The sequence below is a fragment of the Crocuta crocuta genome, unplaced genomic scaffold (assembly GCF_008692635.1).
Source record: "Crocuta crocuta isolate KB4526 unplaced genomic scaffold, BGI_CrCroc_1.0 scaffold125, whole genome shotgun sequence".
In the NCBI taxonomy this organism is placed as follows: Eukaryota; Metazoa; Chordata; class Mammalia; order Carnivora; family Hyaenidae; genus Crocuta; species Crocuta crocuta.
In genome coordinates this window covers 7,550,202-7,570,468 of record NW_027531143.1, presented here as the reverse complement: position 1 = coordinate 7,570,468, position 20,267 = coordinate 7,550,202, and the positions used below count along the sequence as shown (strand labels likewise).

Sequence of the window (20,267 nt, the reverse complement as noted above, 5' to 3'; positions counted from 1 at the left end):
ACACAGCTGTGTGCATATATGTTTACGTGTATAGGAGAAACAATCTAATATTTGAATTAATTAGCCTAGTTATTTCCTTAATATAAATTTGGTCTGTGTACTGAGGGTACCTTAATGATCTGATGGTTAACTTACCCTACAAGGTGTCTGATATGGTAATCAGAAAAATATTAATATATTTTGAGTAAAAACAATACAATTTTATAAGGAAAAGAGAACATAAGCTTTCTAAAGGCAATAGATGGTGTAAGTAAAACTTACATCCTATATAAAATGCCTCAGATGAAACAAGGATATAATGCTTATTGAATTGATGAATGCCTGCTGGCAGCCTTAAAATAATGTTTTTTTAACTGCCAAAATAAAAAGAGAGGAACACAGACCTTCCCACTTTATTTTGGGGAGGTAGCTTTAAGAAAGCAGCAACTACATTAAATGCAGATCTCTTCTGGAATAGTTAAATATTCAAGAGATTTTAGTTATTTTGGTACATTAACCCACAATCCAAGCCAAATTATAATATGGCCAAAAACCATCACATTACAAAGCTAGCTTTAGTCTATTTTAGTCTCTGAAAAGCAACTCGTACAAGTGGATAATGTCTTTAACTTCTATTGAAAATCGTAAGAACCATAAAAGTTATTGGGATTCTTAAAAAATAGCTTTGAGACCATTTTTTTAAAGTAGTGTTCATTGATTTAAAAAAAAAGTCCTGACAGCAGGAAACTCCTGACCCTGTATTTTATGAATCCTTAATAATTTTAAGAATTTGATCCATTCAGTTGATCATCTTTAAAATTAGCTCACAGCCACCATTTGATAAATAAGTAAGACAATAGCAACAACCAAAACAAATCTAGGCATTCTTGATCTCATTTCAAAACAGGAAAAAATATCTTGGGTTCAAGTGACAGTCACTTAGGATATGAAACTCACAGAAAAAGGATAGAGTATTCTTGGCATCTGAAACAGTAGTAAGTACATAGAATGGGCTCAACTATCTGCTTCAAATATGTAATCCTGTGATACCACTTCTGGTAACATAAAATCTAGCCATATCAAATTACTTGTAGATCCCCTACTGGGTCTGTTCCTTAATGCCTCTGCCTTTACAAATGGTCTCTCTGCACTGAGCACTCTTCCTCTGCCTTATTCACCTCATTCACCCATATTCAACAAAATGAGTTAAGCATCTTTTCCAGTCAGGTCCTTACTCCATGATATCCCCAGGGCAGATTTTACCAGAGTATGCACTGTATCCTGTATTTCTCTTTGCTTGTACTACCCACTCTACATTTTTGTTAGTTTACATGTCTATTTTCTCCTATTAGATTATGAACTCCCTAAAGCTCTTGTTTATCTCTGCATCTTTTACTAAGGATTAAAGTAATGTCTTGCCTGTAGCATTTGCTTGATGAATATTTGCTAAATGAAAAAAAAACAGTTTATAGAATCTTGGATACAGATACATGATTTTCTTATTTAAAGAAATTATGTTCTGAAAGTTCTTGAATAAGTTCCTTATTCTTTTAAATAGGTTTAAAAGGGGGTGAAGGTAAGACAAGAAACAAATAAAGGATACTTGGTGTTTTACGATCTTCATTAATAACGATCAGATCTGTGAAATCTCTTGAAATGCACTGTGGAATAATTTTTTTCAGAGCCAATCCTCTTCTGTAGTAAACATGTGAGTTTGGTATAACTGTGGAGAGCTGTTCACAGAGTCGTACTGTTCTCTGCAAAACAAAGTAACAAATCTCCAAAGGTGAAAAGGAATAAAAGTCTTAAGTTGGTATACACTTAAAAGAAAAGGAGCAAGGATTAATATGTGTCATTTAAAAAGAGCAAAGGTAGGGAAAGAATGAAATCTGAACAGTATTTAATCCTTTATCAAAGGCTGACCATCCTAAAGCAGTGGTTCTGAATTGGGGGTGCTTATGCCCCACTAGAGGGCATTTGACAATACCTAGAAACATTTTCGGTGGTTTATTCACTGGTGGTAGTAGTAGCAGGGGGCAGCTGATAGTGGTATCTAGTGAATAGAGGCCAGAGATACTGCTAACTATTCTCTAATGAACAGGACAACCTCCATAATAAAAAACTACCCAGCCCCAAATGCTAATGGTGCTGAGATTGAGAAACCCTATCCTGAAGAATCATGTTTAGAGAACCTACATCACATCACCGGTATTCATTTTATTTAGCTTATTCACAGGCATCATCTATAGAAATTACCAATAATTTAACTCAGATCTTCTTAAAAGAGTTCTCTTAAATAGTCTAAATAATGTAAGAAAATTAAGAATTCAATAACTATACTGATTGATATGTTTACCCCATGAGGTCTATCTGACGTTGTGATGAGAATCTTGGGAGAAGTCTGTCTGTTGAAGTAAGAAGCAAATTCATCTGTAGCTTCATCATAAGCAACCTGTGAACAGAAAAAGAGATAATTTTATATCAAACACTCTACTGGGCCAGAATTTTAAAAGTAGCTCCAGCAGGATTCTATGACACTGAGTACCTTCCTAGCTGATAGGGGATTTAAAGAAGGCCAGGAAGGACTTATGTTAATGGTAACATGAAGAGGTTGGGTGATTTTCTATCTGTAGAATACAATTATAAAACTGGAAAAATGTCAAAAACAATTTCAAGATACAAACTGAGCTGTATTTATTCTTTCTTTTTTTTTTTTTTACATTTTATTTATTTTTGAGGGACAGAGTAAGACAGAGCATGAGTGGGGGAGGGGCAGAGAGAGAAAGAGACACAGAATCTGAAACAGGCTCCAGGCCCTGAGCAAGCATTCAGCACAGAGCCTGACGCAGGGCTTGAACCCACCAACCGTGAGATCATGACCTGAGCCGAAGTTGGACGCTCAACCGACTGAGCCACTCAGGCGCCCCGAGCTGTGTTTATTCTTGAAAAATGGCTAGGGCTGTGGGCAAGAATGTCAGGAATCTTGCTTACAGCCATTCCATTTCTCCCATCAACATGGCTGCAAAAATAGTAACTTTATCAACTTCAGGTCTGATGGTAGGCAAGAAGCAGCAATCTTTAATCCAAAGGTGGAAGACTGGATTCAGGGACAGGTAGGTCTGAAAACCCTCGCTTTGCCAGTCCAAGGTTACTGAGCCAGTTCAGGGTAAGTGCAGACCAGCCAGAAATGTAAAGGAGAGCTCTGAAAATGAAGGAGCCATAGAAGGGCTGAGATCATCTCTCCACAAATCCCTGGCTGACAGATAAACTACACATGGGAGAGACTCAAAAATCCAGTACACATGAAAGGTGAGGGAGACTTGAAAACTGGCTGCAACTCGACACAATCTCTGCCCAAATCACTGGCTTACCATTGAGTCACAAAAATACAATGACAATCACTTTGGAGGCAGGTGAAAAATAACAATAAAAAACAAGTAGAGACATAGTGCTGAAAAAGGAAATTCAACTTTTAATGTTTGTGAGCCTTGCTCCTGGGCTTCCAAGGAAACTATACTTTTACCAAGGTCAGAATGATTTCACCAAACTTCAAAGCATGGGATCTATTTCTACCCCAAGGAAATAACCTAAAAGAAATATTTTAAACCAAAGATAAGAGTAAAAATCTCACAGGGCATCTAGGTGGCTCAAGACAATCAAGTGTCCAACTCTTGATTTCGGCTCCGGTAATGATATCATGGTTCATGGGAATGAGCCCCACTTTGAGCTCTGTGCTGACAGCAGAGATCCTGCTTGGGATTTTCTCTCTGTCCCTCCCCAACTCACACTCCTGCACAACCACACTCTCTCTCAAAATAAATAAACTTAAAAAAAAAATACAATTTAAGGAAATCGTACAAGCTGAAAGAAAATGACACCAAGGAAAGAAAAGCATTGTAAATGGTAAATACGAAGTTAACTATAAGATTTTTTGTGTGTGTTGTATGTGTACACTTAATTTGTTTTTTAAAAACAACATAAGATATTTTAAAATAGAAATTACAACACTAGATTTATAACACAATGTTATATATAATATGACAATAGGATGAACAAGAGTGAAGGAACTAAGTTATACTGGTGTAAACCTACTAAATTTTACCGGAATCATGTCAGTATTTGCTTGAAGCACTCTGTGATAAATTAAAGATGCATACTGTAATTCCTAGATAAACTACTAAAAACCCCATAAATATATAACTTAAAAGATTAAGAGGTATTAAAATAGGATAATAAAAATATATTTTTATTATAAAAGAAAGCATTCAAGGAGGAACAGATAAAGATATAAAACATAGTGTGGTGCCTGGGTGGCTTAGTCAGTTAAATGTCTGACTTCAGCTCAGGTCATGATCTCAACGGCTCATGAGTTCAAGCCCTGCGCTGGGCTTTGTGCTGATAGCTCAGAGCCTGGAGCCTGCTTCATATTCTGTGTCCCTCTCACTCTGCCCCTCTCCCACTCATGCTCTGTCTCTCAAGAACATTAAAACAAATTTTTTAAACATATAAAATATAGAGAAAAAAGCAAATGGCAGATGTAAATATAACTACATCAATAATTAACATTAAATATTAATTGTCAGAGGCGCCTGGGTGACTCAGTCGGTTAAGCATCTGACTTCGACTCAGGTCAGGATCTCACAGTTCATGGGTTTGAGTCCTTCATTAGGCTCTGTGCTGACAGCTCAGAACCTGGAGCCTGCTTCAGATTCTGTCTCCCTCTCTCACTGCACCTCCCCAAGCTGGCACTCTGTCCTGTTCTCTCTCAAAAATAAATAATAAACATTAAACAAATTTTTTTAACTAAAAAAAATACTGTCAAGACTGAATAAAAAAGCAATATCTAACCATATGATGTCTGTAAGTGATACTTTTATTAGTATTTTTAAAAACTGTTTATTTTTGAGAGAAAGTGAGAAAGCACAGGGGAGGGGCTGGGATGGAGGATCTGAAGCAGGCTCTGCACTAACAGCAGAAAGCCCAATGTGGGACTCAACCTCACAAACCATGAGACCATGACCTGAGCTGAAGTCCAACACTCAACTGACTGGCTACCCAGATGTCTCTGTAAGTGACACTTCAAGTTCAAAGATACAACTGGTTGAAAGTAAAAACATGAAAAAAGAAGATATACTATGCAAACAGTAACCATAAAAGAGTTTAGGTGGCTATGTGCACATGAAACACAACAGACATTAAAAATGTGCCATCGGACAATTTAAGGGATGGGACAGACAATATGGGACACTAGATTAAGGGACAATACATTAGGAAGATATAATAATTACAAAGGGATATGTATCTAACAAAAGGATGCCCAAAAAGACATGAAGCAAAACTGAAACAAATGGAAGAAATGAATAATTCAACAGTTATAGTTGGAGATTTCAAAACTTTGCTCTCAGTAATTGATAGAAAATTTGGCAAGAATATAGAAAACATAAACACCACAATCAACCAACTCAAAACAACTCTTTTAATATATTTCAAAACAGCAAAATATATATTTTTCAAAGACACATAACATTCTCAAGAATAGATCTTATCCTAGAACACAGAACAGTCTCTTTACTTGAAAAGGACTAAAATCAAACAGAGTATGTTCCAGAACCACAATAAAACTGAATCAGAAATCAGCAACAGAAATATATATGGGAAATCCTCAAATATTGGAAATTAAACAACATACTTTTTGATAATCAATGAGCCAGAGAATAACAAGAGAAATCAGAAAATATCTTGAACAGAATAAAAATGAAAACACAACAAACATATCAAAAAGGTATGAGATATGGCTAAAGCAATGCTTAGAAGGAAAACCACAGCTTTATCAGATTATATTAAAAAGAAAGAAGAATATAAAATCAGTAATCTAAGCTTCCATTTTAAGAAACTAGAAAAAGAAGAATAAATGAAACCTTAAGTAAAAGAAACAAAAATAATAAGAATCAGGGGAGAAATAATGAAATAAAATACATCAAGCAAAAAAAAATGAAATTACAAGAAATCAACAAATCTTACATTAAAGGAGATACTTAAATTTGAATAATAATGAAGGAAGAAATACATCTTAAAACTTGTCGGATATACCAAAAGTGGTACTTACAGGAAATTTTGTGGTCTTAACTGCTTATAATAGAAGGGAAGATGAAAAATGAGTTAAATAAGAAGAATAAACTTAACTGAGTAACAAGGAATAAATGATAAAGATAAGGTGAGATATAAATAAATTAGAAAAAAAAATTTCAATGAAGATGATAAAAGAAAAAAGTAGTTTGAAAAGAGTAACAAAATAGACACATCTCTGGTGAAAAGCCCAAATAAATAATATTAGGAATGGAAAGGGACATTACTCTGGTCTCACTTATAAACATAAACGTACATACTCTAAACAAAGTACTGACAAACCAAAACAATGTGTAGAAGATCAAAGTTTTCAGAAAAAGCACATAATTATCTCAAAATTTTCAGAAAAAGTATTTAAATTTAATAATATTTCACATTCATTCATGATAAAACAAACACCCTGCCCCCCAGCAAGAAATGGATTTTCCTTAATGTATAATCTTCCATTAATGACACAAACATTAATGACGGCATGTTAGAAATATTCTCTTTAAAACCAGGACCATGACACAGATGCCACTGTTGCTTTTTCTATTTATTTCACATTATGTTGGAGGCTCTAGTCAGCACAAAAGAAATAAATGATTAATGGACTGAAAGTTATTTGGAGAAATGATTAAACATGAATTGAAAACAATATTTAGCCAAATTATTAGAGACGAATCTAGGTGAATGACTGTTTAGAAGATCACAGTCCAATAATCAACTGTGCTTTTATAAATCAGCAAATAAGACAATTCTCAATGAGATGCAATTTACACTAATAAAATAAGATATCCAGCAATTGCTCTAATAAGATTTATGTGTAAAACTTGCAGGAAGATAATTAAAAAATTCACTGAATTACATTTTCAGTTAAAGACCTAAATAGGAGCACCTGGGTGGCTCGGTCAGTTAAGCATCTGACTTCTGTTCAGGTCATGATCTCAGGGTTTGTGAGTTTGATCCCCACATCAGGCTCTCTGCTGTCAGGACAGAGCCTGCTTAGGATCTTCTGTCTCTTTCTCTCTGTCCCTTCCCCACTAGCACTCTCTAATTCAAAAATAAACATTAAAAAAAAAAAAAGGCCTAAATAAAGCAATATATAAATAGATCCCGTAAGTGATCTGCTTTAATACAATTTATAATTTTATATGGAAGATCAAAGGTCCAAAAAGAGAATGAACATTCCTGAAGAGAGATATGAAGATGGAGGTAGGGAGGGGCATCTTGCTCTAAAAGATAACAAAACTTACCATGAAAATAAACAATTATGAAAATAAAGAAGTGATACAGTGACAAACTGACCAATAGCCCAGAAAAAGGCCAAACATGTATGGATACTTGATATATGACACAGCATTACAATTCACTGTGGGAAAGGTTATACTAATCCAAAAATAGTGCCAAGGAAACTGGTTACATGCAGGGGGGTAGCATAAGGGGCAGGGGAAGAAAGAAATTGTTTTTTTTTCCTCACAGCAGAGAAATCAATTCCTGATGATTAAGCACATAAAGGTGAAAAACAATTCTTCAATTTTTTTAGGGGGGAAAAAAAAGAACATATGATCACAGGATAAAGATTTTTAAATATGACAAAAAATTACACGTTAAAAAAATTAAACTTAACTATTTTAAGACTTTTATTCATGAAGACGGTACAGAAAAAGTAAAGAGCATCCACAAACTGGAAGATAACTTGTAACACATATAAAGGATAAGTATCCAAAAAAGATAAAAAGAAGTTCTATAAAATCAGTAAAATACACACCAAAGGATAGAAAATGGGGCAAAAGACATGAGCGGGGGCACAACTTTAGCAAAAACAGTACACACATGAAAAGAGGTACAACCAAATTAGGAATCAGGGAAATGCAAACTCAAAGCACAATGAGATAGCTCTTTATCACTAGTGAAGTACTGGTCAGAATATAGAAGTATTTGGTCAGAATGTAGATGACCAGAAACATAGCCTTATTACTATGCAAGTGCAAAATGATACAACCACTACTTTGGAAAACATTTTGGCATTATCATGTACAGCTGTACATTTACACACCTCATGACCCAACAAATTCTTAGGTAAATATTTAAGAAAATTTTACATATATGTAACCTCTAAATACATATAATCTCCAATTTATCTCTAACCAAGACCTCTTCCACATATCATCAATGAGAATTTCATCCTTCTATCCTTATTGCTCAGGCTAAAAACCTCAATACCATCTATGAATCTTATTTCTCTTCTATCCCATATACAATCTAACAAGAAATTCCAGTGACTTTAATTTCAAAATATATATCCCAAAAAAAAAGCCCTTGGAATGAAATCACTTCTCAACACTCAATGTAATTGCTGTAGCCTAAATCATAATCTCATTCTTGGATTATTTCAGTAGCTTCCTAACTGTTTCTCTACATTCTCTTAAAAGTTAAGTATGATCATATTCCTCTGTTCAAAGCCATCCAACTGCTCCTCATTTCACTAAGTATAAAAGCTTAAATCCTCACAAGGGTCAACAAAGCCAATGCTCTGTCCTCTGCTCTTCCATATACTTTCCCTGGCACCTCTTCTATAACCCTCTTGCTCACTAAATTTCAGCATACTGGCTTCCTTACTGTTCTTTAAACACATACTAAGCATGCTCCTCCTGCCCTAGAGCTTTTGCATTCATTGTTTATGCACTCATTTTTGCACTGGACATCTCTCAAAAATAAGCAGGGGTGAAGCTGCAAGGATGCTAATTTCATTACATCCAAAAATGGCTAATTTCTTTATAACCTTCAAGTCTTTGCTAAAAGGAATTCTCCATGAAGTCTACCCTGACCCTCATTATATAGAACCCTAACCAACAGCAAAAATGGGCAAGAGACATGAACAAACTGATTAAAAAAAAAAGAAAACATGAAAAGATGTTCAGCTCCATTCATAACAAGTGAACAGAAAGTTCAAACTACACTCAGATACACTCTCTGACCCATCAAACTGGAAAAAATTATTTGCAATTGCAAAATCTTGAGTAAAGGCTTGAATAATAATATTTACATAATCTCAAAGTATCTCCACCGTCAAAATTTATTACAAAGGGAAAAAACAGAAGCTATAATGAGAAAATCTTGTGACTCCTAATAAAATGCACATCTGTGATATACCTGTCAAAAGTACATAAACATATATAATCATGAGCAAATATCAAGTTCATATTAAGTGACATTCCACAAAAGTACCTGGACTGTGCTCCTCAAAAATGCAAATGTCATTAAAAGCAATGACTGAGACTTACTGAGGAACAGTTTCAAATTAAGGGAGGTTAAAGTCATGAAAACGGAATAAAATGAGCTGGGATTTTTCTTTTGCAAAAAATAATGCCACTTGGACAACTGGCGACATCTAAATAAGTTGTCTAGATTACATAATAATCAATGTTAATTGTATGATTTTGAGAATTATACACTGTGCTTATTTAAAAAAACACACTTGTTTGTAAGTAAAACATAATAAATTATATAGGAGTCAAGAAGCTTCATGTCTGTCATTTACTCTCAAGCATTTCAGAAAGAATATCAAAGAAAACCATGCGTGATACAATTTAATATTTAGGAAATCTAGATGAAGGTATACTTGAAATTCCCACTTTTTTTATTAAGTCTGCAATTATGTCAAACTAAATAAAACGTGTACACATTCCTATATATATAAAATTGCAAACTCTCTATACTCCAAGCAGCCCTGAATCTCTGTCCTGCTTTTTAACTTTAGTAACCTACCCCACCACCTGTTAACACATGAAAATTTACTTTATTATGTTCATGGTTTGTCACTCTTTAGAATGTAAGCTCTGGGTGGGCTGATATTTTGTGTGTATATGTGGCACGGTGCTTAGTGCACTGACAGATCCCAAATTCCTAAAACAGATCCCAATACACGGCAGGCAATCAATAAACATTTGCTGGAAAACTGACTAACTGAATAAAGAAATGACTACATCAGGAAATGTGAAAGAATGTCAATAATAGTATGGTTTGAGAGCAAACAAACATAACCAAAACCAAATTTCCTATACAAAAAAAAAGAGTTTTAAAACTTGATTCTCTCACCATACTGTCACAAACTATTTAAAGGGAAAATGTGAAAAGTGAAAAGTGGATGATTATCTTGAAACCAAGAGTTTTATGAGGACACAAAAAATATCATCAAATGTTATCCTTATGTCAAAATTTCTAGTACTAAAAAAATCTATGAGGAATGCTTTTCAAATGATATTAAAACAATACAAGTACTATATAAGATATTAAATGACAAAAAGTTTACTAGGCATAAAATATAATACATTTCTATAAAATAAGTAATCAGAGCTTTTTCCTATAGCATTATTGAGAAATTCAGTTATGAAATAATCTATAGCAAGTAATATGCCAACATTATAGCTGAATCAATTCATTATAAAACTTCACCAGCCAGTACTTTAAATTAAATATCAACACGTGAACAAATAATTTGTCAAATGTGGTCATCCAAATTTATTTAAGATTTCTAACATTACCTCTTCATCATTAGGGTCTACTACAGTTTCATCATACACTCGCTGGTTGTCAATGGTCTTTGGTATAGGCTTTGGTGGAGCCTAAATAAAAGAAAAACAGATTAAGTTTTAGAAGGATTTTACATGAAGAATTTTTCATTTTGGTTAGGGAAGAATAACAGAAATCTATAAATAAACCAAAGCCTCAATCTGTTCCTCATTTCCATTGCTACATCAATCCTGATATTAATACTAAGTATTTTTTTTAACTAAGCAGAGACCTAAACATACTGGAAGAATTGCTAACTGTGTGAAATGGTCTAAAACCATGCAAAAGTAGCAGAAAGAAGAAATTGGGACCAAAGTAATTATACACTAAGAAAAACATCAAATAGATTGGAAAAAATTAGAGTAGACCCTTGAACAACATAGATTTGAACTATGCAGGCCCACTTATACATGAATTTTTTTATAGTGCAAGACTGTAAGTGTATTTTCTTACAATTTTCCGAATAACACTTTCTTTTCTCTTATTTTACAGTAAGCATACAGTATATAATACATATAACATATAAATATGTGTTAATTGACTTTATGTTATCAGTAAGACTTCAGTCAATAGTAGGGTATTAGCAGTTAAGTTTTTGGGATTTTCATATGTGCAGGAGTAGAGATGGTATTCTGTACCCCAACCCCATTTTATTCAAGTGTCAAATGTACAAAGGTGTATATATGTGTGTGTGTGTACCTTTGTTCCAATGCTTTCAGAAAGCTATTCAGAAATAAATAACAAGGGGTGCCTGGGTGGTTCAGTCAGTTGAGCGTCCAAATCTTGATTTCAGCTCAGGTCATGATCCCAGGATGAGGGATTGAACCCCATCTGGGGCGGCTTTAAGCTAAGCATGAAGCCTGCTTGGGATTCTCTCTCTCTCTCTCTCTCTCTCTGTCTCTCTGTCTCTCCCCCACCCCGTCCTCTCTCCACACAGATGTATACATGTTCTCTCTCTCTACTCTCTCTAAAATTAGGGGCGCCTGGATGGCTCAGTGGGTTAAGCATCCTACTTCTGCTCAGGCCATGATCTCACGATTCGTGGGTTCGAGTCCCACGTCAGGCTCTGTGCTGACAGCTAGCTCAGAGCCTGAGGCCCGTTTCGGATTCTGTATCTCCCTCTCTCTCTCTCAGAAATAAATAAAACATTAAAAAAAAAGTCTTTAAAATTAAAACAATACCAGAAATAAATAATCAAAGCTACAAATCTATCTGGTGAACTAACAATTCCAGTTTGAGGCATTTATGGTAAGACATAAAAGAGAGAAGCAATTTATGAATGGCAAATATCCAAAACCAGGGTAACGACTATGACACTTCAACATAATGGAACATTTTTAGAATTGGCAATCATGCATACTCAGCTTAGACCAAAAAACTGTGTAAATGAAATGCTACAGAGCAGGAATACAGAACTGTAAGCATATACTGACTAAAACAAATTTGAAACATATGCATGCTAGCAGAGTTAGGAAGAAATATGAACTGATAAACTCTTTAGGATTCATTTTTTATTACTCTATGAAACAAATATTAAATTTTAAGTAATTTTTTTAAAGGAGGCAGTTCTAGGATGTCATTTTTCAGTCCAAAACACAAGAACAGTTATATTTCCAAAGGTGATTGGCAATATTTGCTGTAACTGGCTGATTACTGAGCGTTAAAAAAGAATAACAGTGTTGATAGAATTCTGCATATCAAAACAGTGTAAAACTGGCAATTTCATGGGATTTAACCTAATCTATTAAGAGAAGGCATGAAAAAGCAGAGCATTTAATTTTTATATAATCTTTACATTTTCTTCTTCCTCAAAAATGCTTACCATTCCTTGGTATCTCATCTTAAGAAATGATAGAGGAGGAAGAGTTGGATGTTCTAAAAATTTTGCAAGCATAAATCAAAATCTAATACTAGCTATAAATAAAATGAAATTAAAGGAAAACAATTTAGTTATGGAAGTATTTAGCAGTTTTTTTTAAAAAACTGTCAATAGACTTCATTCCTTATCAATAACACAAAAATAGCCAAATCCTTTCTGGATGTATTAACTTTGCTCTCTTCTTTGCCATAGTCCATCCGACTATATCTCAGTCTCCTACTTGCCATTCTCACTCTTCACAGGTTCATATCCCCTGTCTCAGCTCTCATTCCTACACACCTCAATCTTACAACAGAAGAGGCCCGTCCTGCCGTTCTTTGCTTCAAGTCACAAGAACTCCAACTACAGGCCTAAACTGGGAAGCTTCCCAAAAAGCTTTCCAAAGTCAGGAAGAGGAGTCTCTCTCTCTCAAACATGTAAAATAAGCAAGCTGAAATAGACATAGCATTTACGTGAAATTTTGAAGGAAAAAAAAAACAAAACTATTGTGCTCATTGTTTAGGGACACAAACCTAAAGGTAATAAATAAATGTATGGGAAAAAAAATCAGTAAGGGGAAAACAATCAGTAAGAAGCATCCAAAGGACTTTGAAAATTATTTGCTACTGCATAATTTTCTAAGCTGAGTAAAGAATAGAAAGGGGCTTGTTATTTTATTTTCATATCTTTTATACACTGGAAATACTTTATATTAGGCTTTAAAAGAAAATGATACAACATAAACCTCACATAAACCTAAGGGAGCATTCCTCAATAGAAGACAGAAAGCAGATAGCTAAAAATGTTATTTACCTTATCACCAAGAGCTTCTCTCTCTTTTTTAAGTTTTTTCTTAATTGCCAACTTTTCCTAAAAGGTTTAAAAAAACACAGAAAATTACTGAGAAACCACCAGTTATATCACAAACACATACTGAAACTACACATTACTAATGCTATAAATACTTAAACTGAGCAATCATTGTAATGTATTAAATACCTTGACACAGATTTTCATACCTAAGCTATTGTAAACCAAATAAGTTAGCTAATCACTAAACAATCAAGGTCTTCTTCAAAAAATTGAAATTGGCAATGTATGAATATTTAAAGTTTGTCATTTTACCTTTTACTTTTTATCTTATTATAAAGCCTTAAATTAAGTGAAAATGTAAAACATCTAATAAACAAGTTAACAAGTTTGTGTTGCTGTTTTATTTTGCATTCCTAACAAGTTGCATTCTAAAGAAAACCATGATGGCTATGCCGGTTGCTTCTCTTGGAAAGTACTAAAAATAAATGAGAATGGGAGATCCGTTTTCAGATTGCTTCCAATAAGCCACCATTAGTTATTCATACATTTTATAATCAAAATATGCTTTTAAAATTATTAGGAACTTGCAAGGTGAGTTATATTTGTACTGTAGGTTGTACATACTGGAGATTTCTGAACAGAATGCTTACTTACACACATTATAAAGTGCCCTCTTCCCGAGCCCCCCACGCCTATCCACCCTCCATCCATCAAGTCTCAGATTATAGTGTCAAGAAGTCTCCTAGGAGGCCCTTCCCGCAAATGCGCTCACCAGAATGAGTTAGATTCTCTACGTACTCCAATACTACTCTGGAACTTACAATAATGAGTAAGGCACTATCCAGGGCCTTAAAAGTTTTAGTATCTAGTAAGAGGAGACAGGCAAGTAAAAAGATTATATACGTGAACTTTTATGATCTACAAGAATAAACAGAGGCTTGCGTCCGATTACAATCAAGCACTGTGACCTTGAGCTTTACTTATCTCCTCATATTTATCTTCTACAACAGTATGAGGATAACGCTACAAATAAAGTTACCAGAAACTTCACAGTAAAAATTTAGGTAAGAGTTGCTACCCCGGAATCAGAAAATCATCACTGGAGTCCCGTATTGCCTGTATTACAGACTCTAGGAATTAGCCAGCGTTAGGTGGACGGGGTGAATGAAGCACAGAGACGGGAGACTTTCTCCTCCCAGGTCAGCAGAGGGATTTTTCACCGCTGGGAGAGCGGGACTTCTTGCTTTCATTCCCAGTCAGGGAACGTAGGGAGGGGCTGGAAAGGAAGAAGAATCCTCGCCGCTCAGGCAAAACGCTGAACCTACACAGAATCCCCCAACGCAGTGCGGGGGGACCAGGACCTTAGAACGTCAGCCTCATCCTTCTAAAGTAATTACCTCCTCCTGAACGCCAAGCTAAGGCTACCACGCAAGAACTATTCCCTTCCTTACGGTCGCGTGCGCGCCCGCGCGCGCGCCGATGTAGCGCATGCGCCCTACCGCCGCGGCGCCGTCATACCTTCCGCTGCTGCTGTTTCCACCGCGTGAACATTAAGTGTCGCCGTTGTTTGTTCTTAATTTCTGAAATGCTGAAGCCTGGGGGAAAGGCAGCCGCTTTCGGGGGCTGGACCCCGCTTTCCATCGCTCCATTCTCAGCGACTGCAGCCTCCTGAGGTTCTTCGGCGGTTGCTTTACGTTTCAGGCCTTTCTTTCCTTTACTGCAAGCTCTTATCCAAGGCCTTCGCCATGGTGTTTGCTCCGTAGCGTCTGTACGGAAACGGAAATAGCTTACCTCTCTGACTCCCTTACCTAGTCTTTTACTTCCGGGGTCAGCAAGTTCTTAAAGAAAAACGTGAACTGTTTTGTGAGCCTCAGCAGTTGAAGAAGGTGCTGAAGTTTAGTTCTGAGCAGAGTTTACGGGGGTTGCCTTGCTGTATAAATAGTGGAATGATGAGTTCCCAGAAATCTTTATTGAGCGTCTATTATCTGTCAAGCCCTCAAAATATTGGAACAAAAAGTCTTTGCTGTATAAAATTTACATTCTACTGGAGAAAGACCTGAAATGAGCACACAAATAGTGTGGTGACATATAAAGTAAGACATGGCAAGGAAAAAATAGAACAGGATAAAGGAAGATGAGAGGGTAGTGAGGCAGTTGCAGTTTTTCAATAGGATTGTTAGAGTATCCTTCGTTGAAAAAGTTAACATTGAGCACAGATTTGAAAGAGGTAATGGGTAAACTATGAAGTTATTTGAGAGAAGAGCTGCTCATCTGAGTAAAGCTTTTATCTAGGAAAAAAGCTGTCCATGCATGGGAAACCTACAATTCCAAGATTCCTAGTCAGCAGCCAGCATGGTATATTTGGGAAACACTGTGGAAGCCAGGAGTAATATGAGAAACGAGGACAGTAGGTAGGGGAAGGGTTTAGAAGTAAGATTGTGTAGGAGTTTGTAAGAACTTTGGCTTTTTTATGTGAGATGCACATTTCCTGGGGGATTTTAAGAAATGACATGATTTGACTTACATTTTGAAAGTATCATGCAGGCTCTCCTTTGGAGACTATAGGGGAAGGAAAGGGAAGGAGGGGAGGAATGACAGTGGCTTGAACCAGAGTGGTTCTAATGGAGGTGATGAGAAGTGATCAGATTCTTTTGCAAGGTGTAGTTCCTGATGATTAAATGAAGTGCACGAGAGAAAGAGAAGAGTTGAGATGATCCCAACACTTTTGAACTAAGCAACTGGAAGGATGGGGCTACCATCAGTTGAGCTGGGACAGACTTAAGGTAGAACTAATTTGAAGGGTAAGTTCAAGATTTCAGTTCTGGAAATAATTGAGTTTGAGACATTTAGTAGTCAACTGATTGTTGTTGTCAGTTGGGATGTATAATTCTGCAGCAAGAGAGAAAGGTATGGACTAGAGATGAAAATGTAGGAGTCATAGGCATATAGATACTATTTCAAATCATTACAGTGAGTGTGGATAAAGAACTGAAAAAAAAGAAGAGGACCAAAGACTGAGCACTGGAAAAATTTTGTATAAAGAGCTGGAGAGAAAAGGAGGACCCAGTAAAGGAGAATGAGAAGGGAAAATGAAGAGGGTGTCATAAAAGCCAAGGGAAGAAAGTGCTTCCCCAATGGTTAAATTTTTCTGTATTCCTTATTTTAATTTCATGAAAATGTCCTCCAAACAAGACCAAAGAATTCCTTTTGGTTTACTGTTAGTCAGTTTTCCAGAAACTGCCTTAATTTGAAATTGTATGTTTCATTATTGACATTGAATGTTTTGGTAATCCAATATTTTGATGTCCATACTGCATTTTTTTACCTATTTAATTTCTTTTAAACAGGATATTGAAAACATCAAAGCTTCATTTTCCAGAATACAAAACCTGCTATGAAGCCACAAGTCCAAAATTGTGATTAGAAAACTAAAGCCAGCATATTTAGATACAAAACTGAATTATGTAATACAATAGAAAGGAAAAGATGTTGAGCTCTAAAATTACTGACATACTTTAGTTTGTCTGCAGTAAGTCATAAGATTTTATGTGACTTATCTAAAGAGGAATAATCAGATCAAAAACAAGGAGGAGGGGGAAGCAAGAGAAGACAAATCAAACTTTATCTAAATATAGACTGAAAAAGTATTTTGGAAGTATCTTCTAGTCTTAATATTTTATCTCACTACATATATCCTTTCCTCATAAGAATATAAAATAATTCTGAAATGGATTTATTATTTTTTTAATGTTTATTTATTTTTGAGAGGGAGAGACAAAGTGTGAGTGGGGGAAGAACAGAGGGAAAGAGAGGGAGACACAGAATCTGACACAGGCTCCAGGCTCTGAGCTGTCAGCACAGAGCTGGATGTGGGGCTCCAACTCAGGAACAGCGAGGTCATGACCTAGGCGGAAGTTGGACTCTTAACCAACTGAGCCACCCAGATGCCCCAATCCTGAAATGGATCTATATACCTGTCTTAAATTTGTTTAGAGGTACTATACAAATGAGATGATAAGGCACTTAACATAGAGACTTCCTATTTTTTCTTCATGACTTATTTGTCATAACAGTTGTGTGAGTTGAATGAAAGGATTTCTGTGATCAGAGTAAAGTCCATATTCTGCAGAAGTCACAAAAGCATTGATCAGTTCCTCCAATGTATATTTAAACTGCTCATTAAAGGAACAGTGTGAATGAGTATGATTGAAACAGTGGGCTCAATGTTCAGGTCTGTGCTCAATCCTTTACTCAGTCACTTAGATGCTGTAGAATCTCAATTAAATTGCATAATCTCTGTGAGCCTCAATTTCTTGATCTGTAAATGGGGCTAATTATATTGCCATATAGGTTGTTGAGATATATACTAAAGAAACGCATCCAATAAATGCTAACTAGCTTTTTTTATAATTCTGGGTATAAAAGACTGCCAAACAGTATAGAGAAAAAAGACATCATGATTGCCCTCAAGCAGCTTATAGCTTAGAAGAAGTTGAAGCATAAATTCTAGTATTTGTATTAAAAAGTGGTCCATGTAGAGTGCTCCTTAACTTGATGTCCTTTTCAGCAATTTTCCTTTTTCTCACTAATTGCTTCATTGTCTGCTATTTTCAGGGTGTATTCCTTTTTTTTAAATTTTTTTTTTGTTTAAAAAAAATTTTTTTTAATGTTTTATTTATTTCTAGGAGAGAGAGAGAGACAGCGTGAGCAGGGGAGGGTCAGAGAGAANTTCTGACATATAAAATACCCCAAATAGAACTCTTGGACACCGGATGAATTCAATAATCCAACCTAATAAATAACCAAGATTCTGTTCACAAAATTGGATCTATTATTTTACAATATGACTTAAGCTCTTTGTATCACAAAAATTATTCCAAAGGCACAAAATATTAATCCATTGCATGAGAATAAGGGGTTCCAGTTTGGGGATTGGAAGATGTTTTATTTATAACGTGGTATAAACGTTTCACTAACACATGTTTCCTGAACTTGAATTATGTCATATAATTTGTTGGTAAGAACTGTTAAAGAAAAAAAAATGGGAGCCACGGTTTGAAAATGTCTCTAGGCCAACCAGCACTCAGTCACATAACCAAAACTTAAATTATCCTGATTTCCCCCAAATACTGACTGACCTAAAACAAAACTTGAGCTTATTTTTTTTTTTTGAGTCAGTGTCACCTTATAGCTTTGTAGCTAATCAGCTGCACACAATTAAGCATGCACAATGCTACTACACTAAAGACTACATTTTTAGTTACTAAACACAATAAATAACGACAACAATGTACTCCCTCATTCATGCTTTATAAACTGAGCTGTAGCTGCTAACCCCTTTTAGCTTGAAGTCTCTCTGCGAAGAGTTTTGTTTCTTGCTCAATAAAATGTTCATATCAAACAAAGCTCTCAAAATTTTCTTTTGGCAGCAACAAGAGGCCTATTACAGAACTAGTCTGTCATCTGCGGATGTTTCACTGGTCCCCAGGAGCTGTTTTTGGCACTTAAACTACTTCTCTCAAGGAATTTTGAGAGTTCTCTTTCTTTGTTTATTCTACACTTTAAGCTAAGTGATTAAGGAGGTTTGTTTCTCAGGTTTCACTGACCCAGGAAGTCAGTTGAAACGTTACTACAGGGATTCATAGTGTCAATAGGACTGTCACAGTGGCAGCTCTCTGAAAGAAGTTCAAGTCAACAAGAATATAATCAGTACCATTTTGTGAGATGTTAGAACCACACCCCCTCCTACCTGAAACCGAATTAGTGACTCAAACATGAAGACTTTTCAGATATCAAGGACATGCAGAGTAATTGTGTGGTGAATGCTGTCATCTCGGTATACTTCACACTGTGAAAGAGACAGAATGCATGTGCTGGCCTTTCCAGAAACTAGAAATATATTAGGAGACCAGAAGTTTCCTTCCAGAAATAAGTCTTTAGATCGTGCCTTTGGAATAATTTCTAATCGTTCTCTTGAGGCATTTAACTTCTTTCAGCATATTCTAAACCCAGCCATGATGCGATAGGATACAAGAGCAGTTTTTACTATATTTTCCAAGTGGCTTGATGCTAAGCAATAAGGTGACCTATTTGGATAAACAGATTTTTTTTTTCTGCTTGTTAATATTTCCCAAGTGTATATAGTTCCATATGTGTCTGATCTAATGATACACATTCTTGACCCTTACTTGACCAGGGAAAGCAACAGCACAATCAAATTGCAGTTTCACTAAAATATCTTCCCCTAAAAAGATTCCTGGTTCTTTGAGTCATCGAAGAAGCTTTTATTTAGATCTTTGGAATGTATATGGTGCCTCCGGCTTATGTTTCTGTTAACGGAACAACTAGAAATAAAATTTAAATAACAACCTGGGATAGCTTTAATGTGTCTAAAAATTTTTTCTGTTGTTTCATTCATTCAGCACAAATTTATTAAGTCATACATCGTGCCAGATCCTTTGGTTATAGCAGTCAAAAAGAAACTACTCCCTCCCATCAGACAACTCCTTGGGAGAGACCAACAATGACACAAGCCAATCCAAAAAGTGTAAGAGGTTTTATGACTGCTACCTTATTGTGTAATCAACACCGAATTTAGAATTGTGCCTTCTCATGTCTTCTTCAAAGAGCCAGATTAGATGTATTTGTATGTCCCTTGTTGATAGCTGAGAATATAGTTTCCATAGAAATTAACCCAAATGTGGTGATTAGATCACTCAGACTAGAGACACGATTATTTGTTTCTTTTGTTTGTTTTCAGCCAATACTGTTTAATTTTTCTCCATATTTATGTTTTCATTTTCCATAATCTTGGAATTACTATGTGAAATAAAATATTCTCTATGTTTCACAAATATGAAATATAGCAAACATTCTACACAATTATCAGAAACACAATATTTAAAATGAAAGGTTATGAAGCATAGTCCTTAGCGGT

General features: G+C 35.4%; 1 protein-coding gene across 1 annotated transcript in view; it reads right to left on the bottom strand.

The window, feature by feature from the left end:
- Positions 1-20,267, bottom strand: part of RPF1 (ribosome production factor 1 homolog) — a 51,952-nt gene that overhangs the window by 7,288 nt on the left and 24,397 nt on the right. Inside the window, exons 2-6 of the mRNA XM_077771142.1 lie at positions 14,849-15,096; positions 13,331-13,387; positions 10,632-10,712; positions 2,336-2,431; positions 1,583-1,736 (exon numbers count right to left, since the gene is read on the bottom strand). Coding sequence (XP_077627268.1) covers positions 1,583-1,736; positions 2,336-2,431; positions 10,632-10,712; positions 13,331-13,387; positions 14,849-15,096 — 636 coding nt within the window. The remainder of the gene's footprint in view (positions 1-1,582; positions 1,737-2,335; positions 2,432-10,631; positions 10,713-13,330; positions 13,388-14,848; positions 15,097-20,267) is intronic.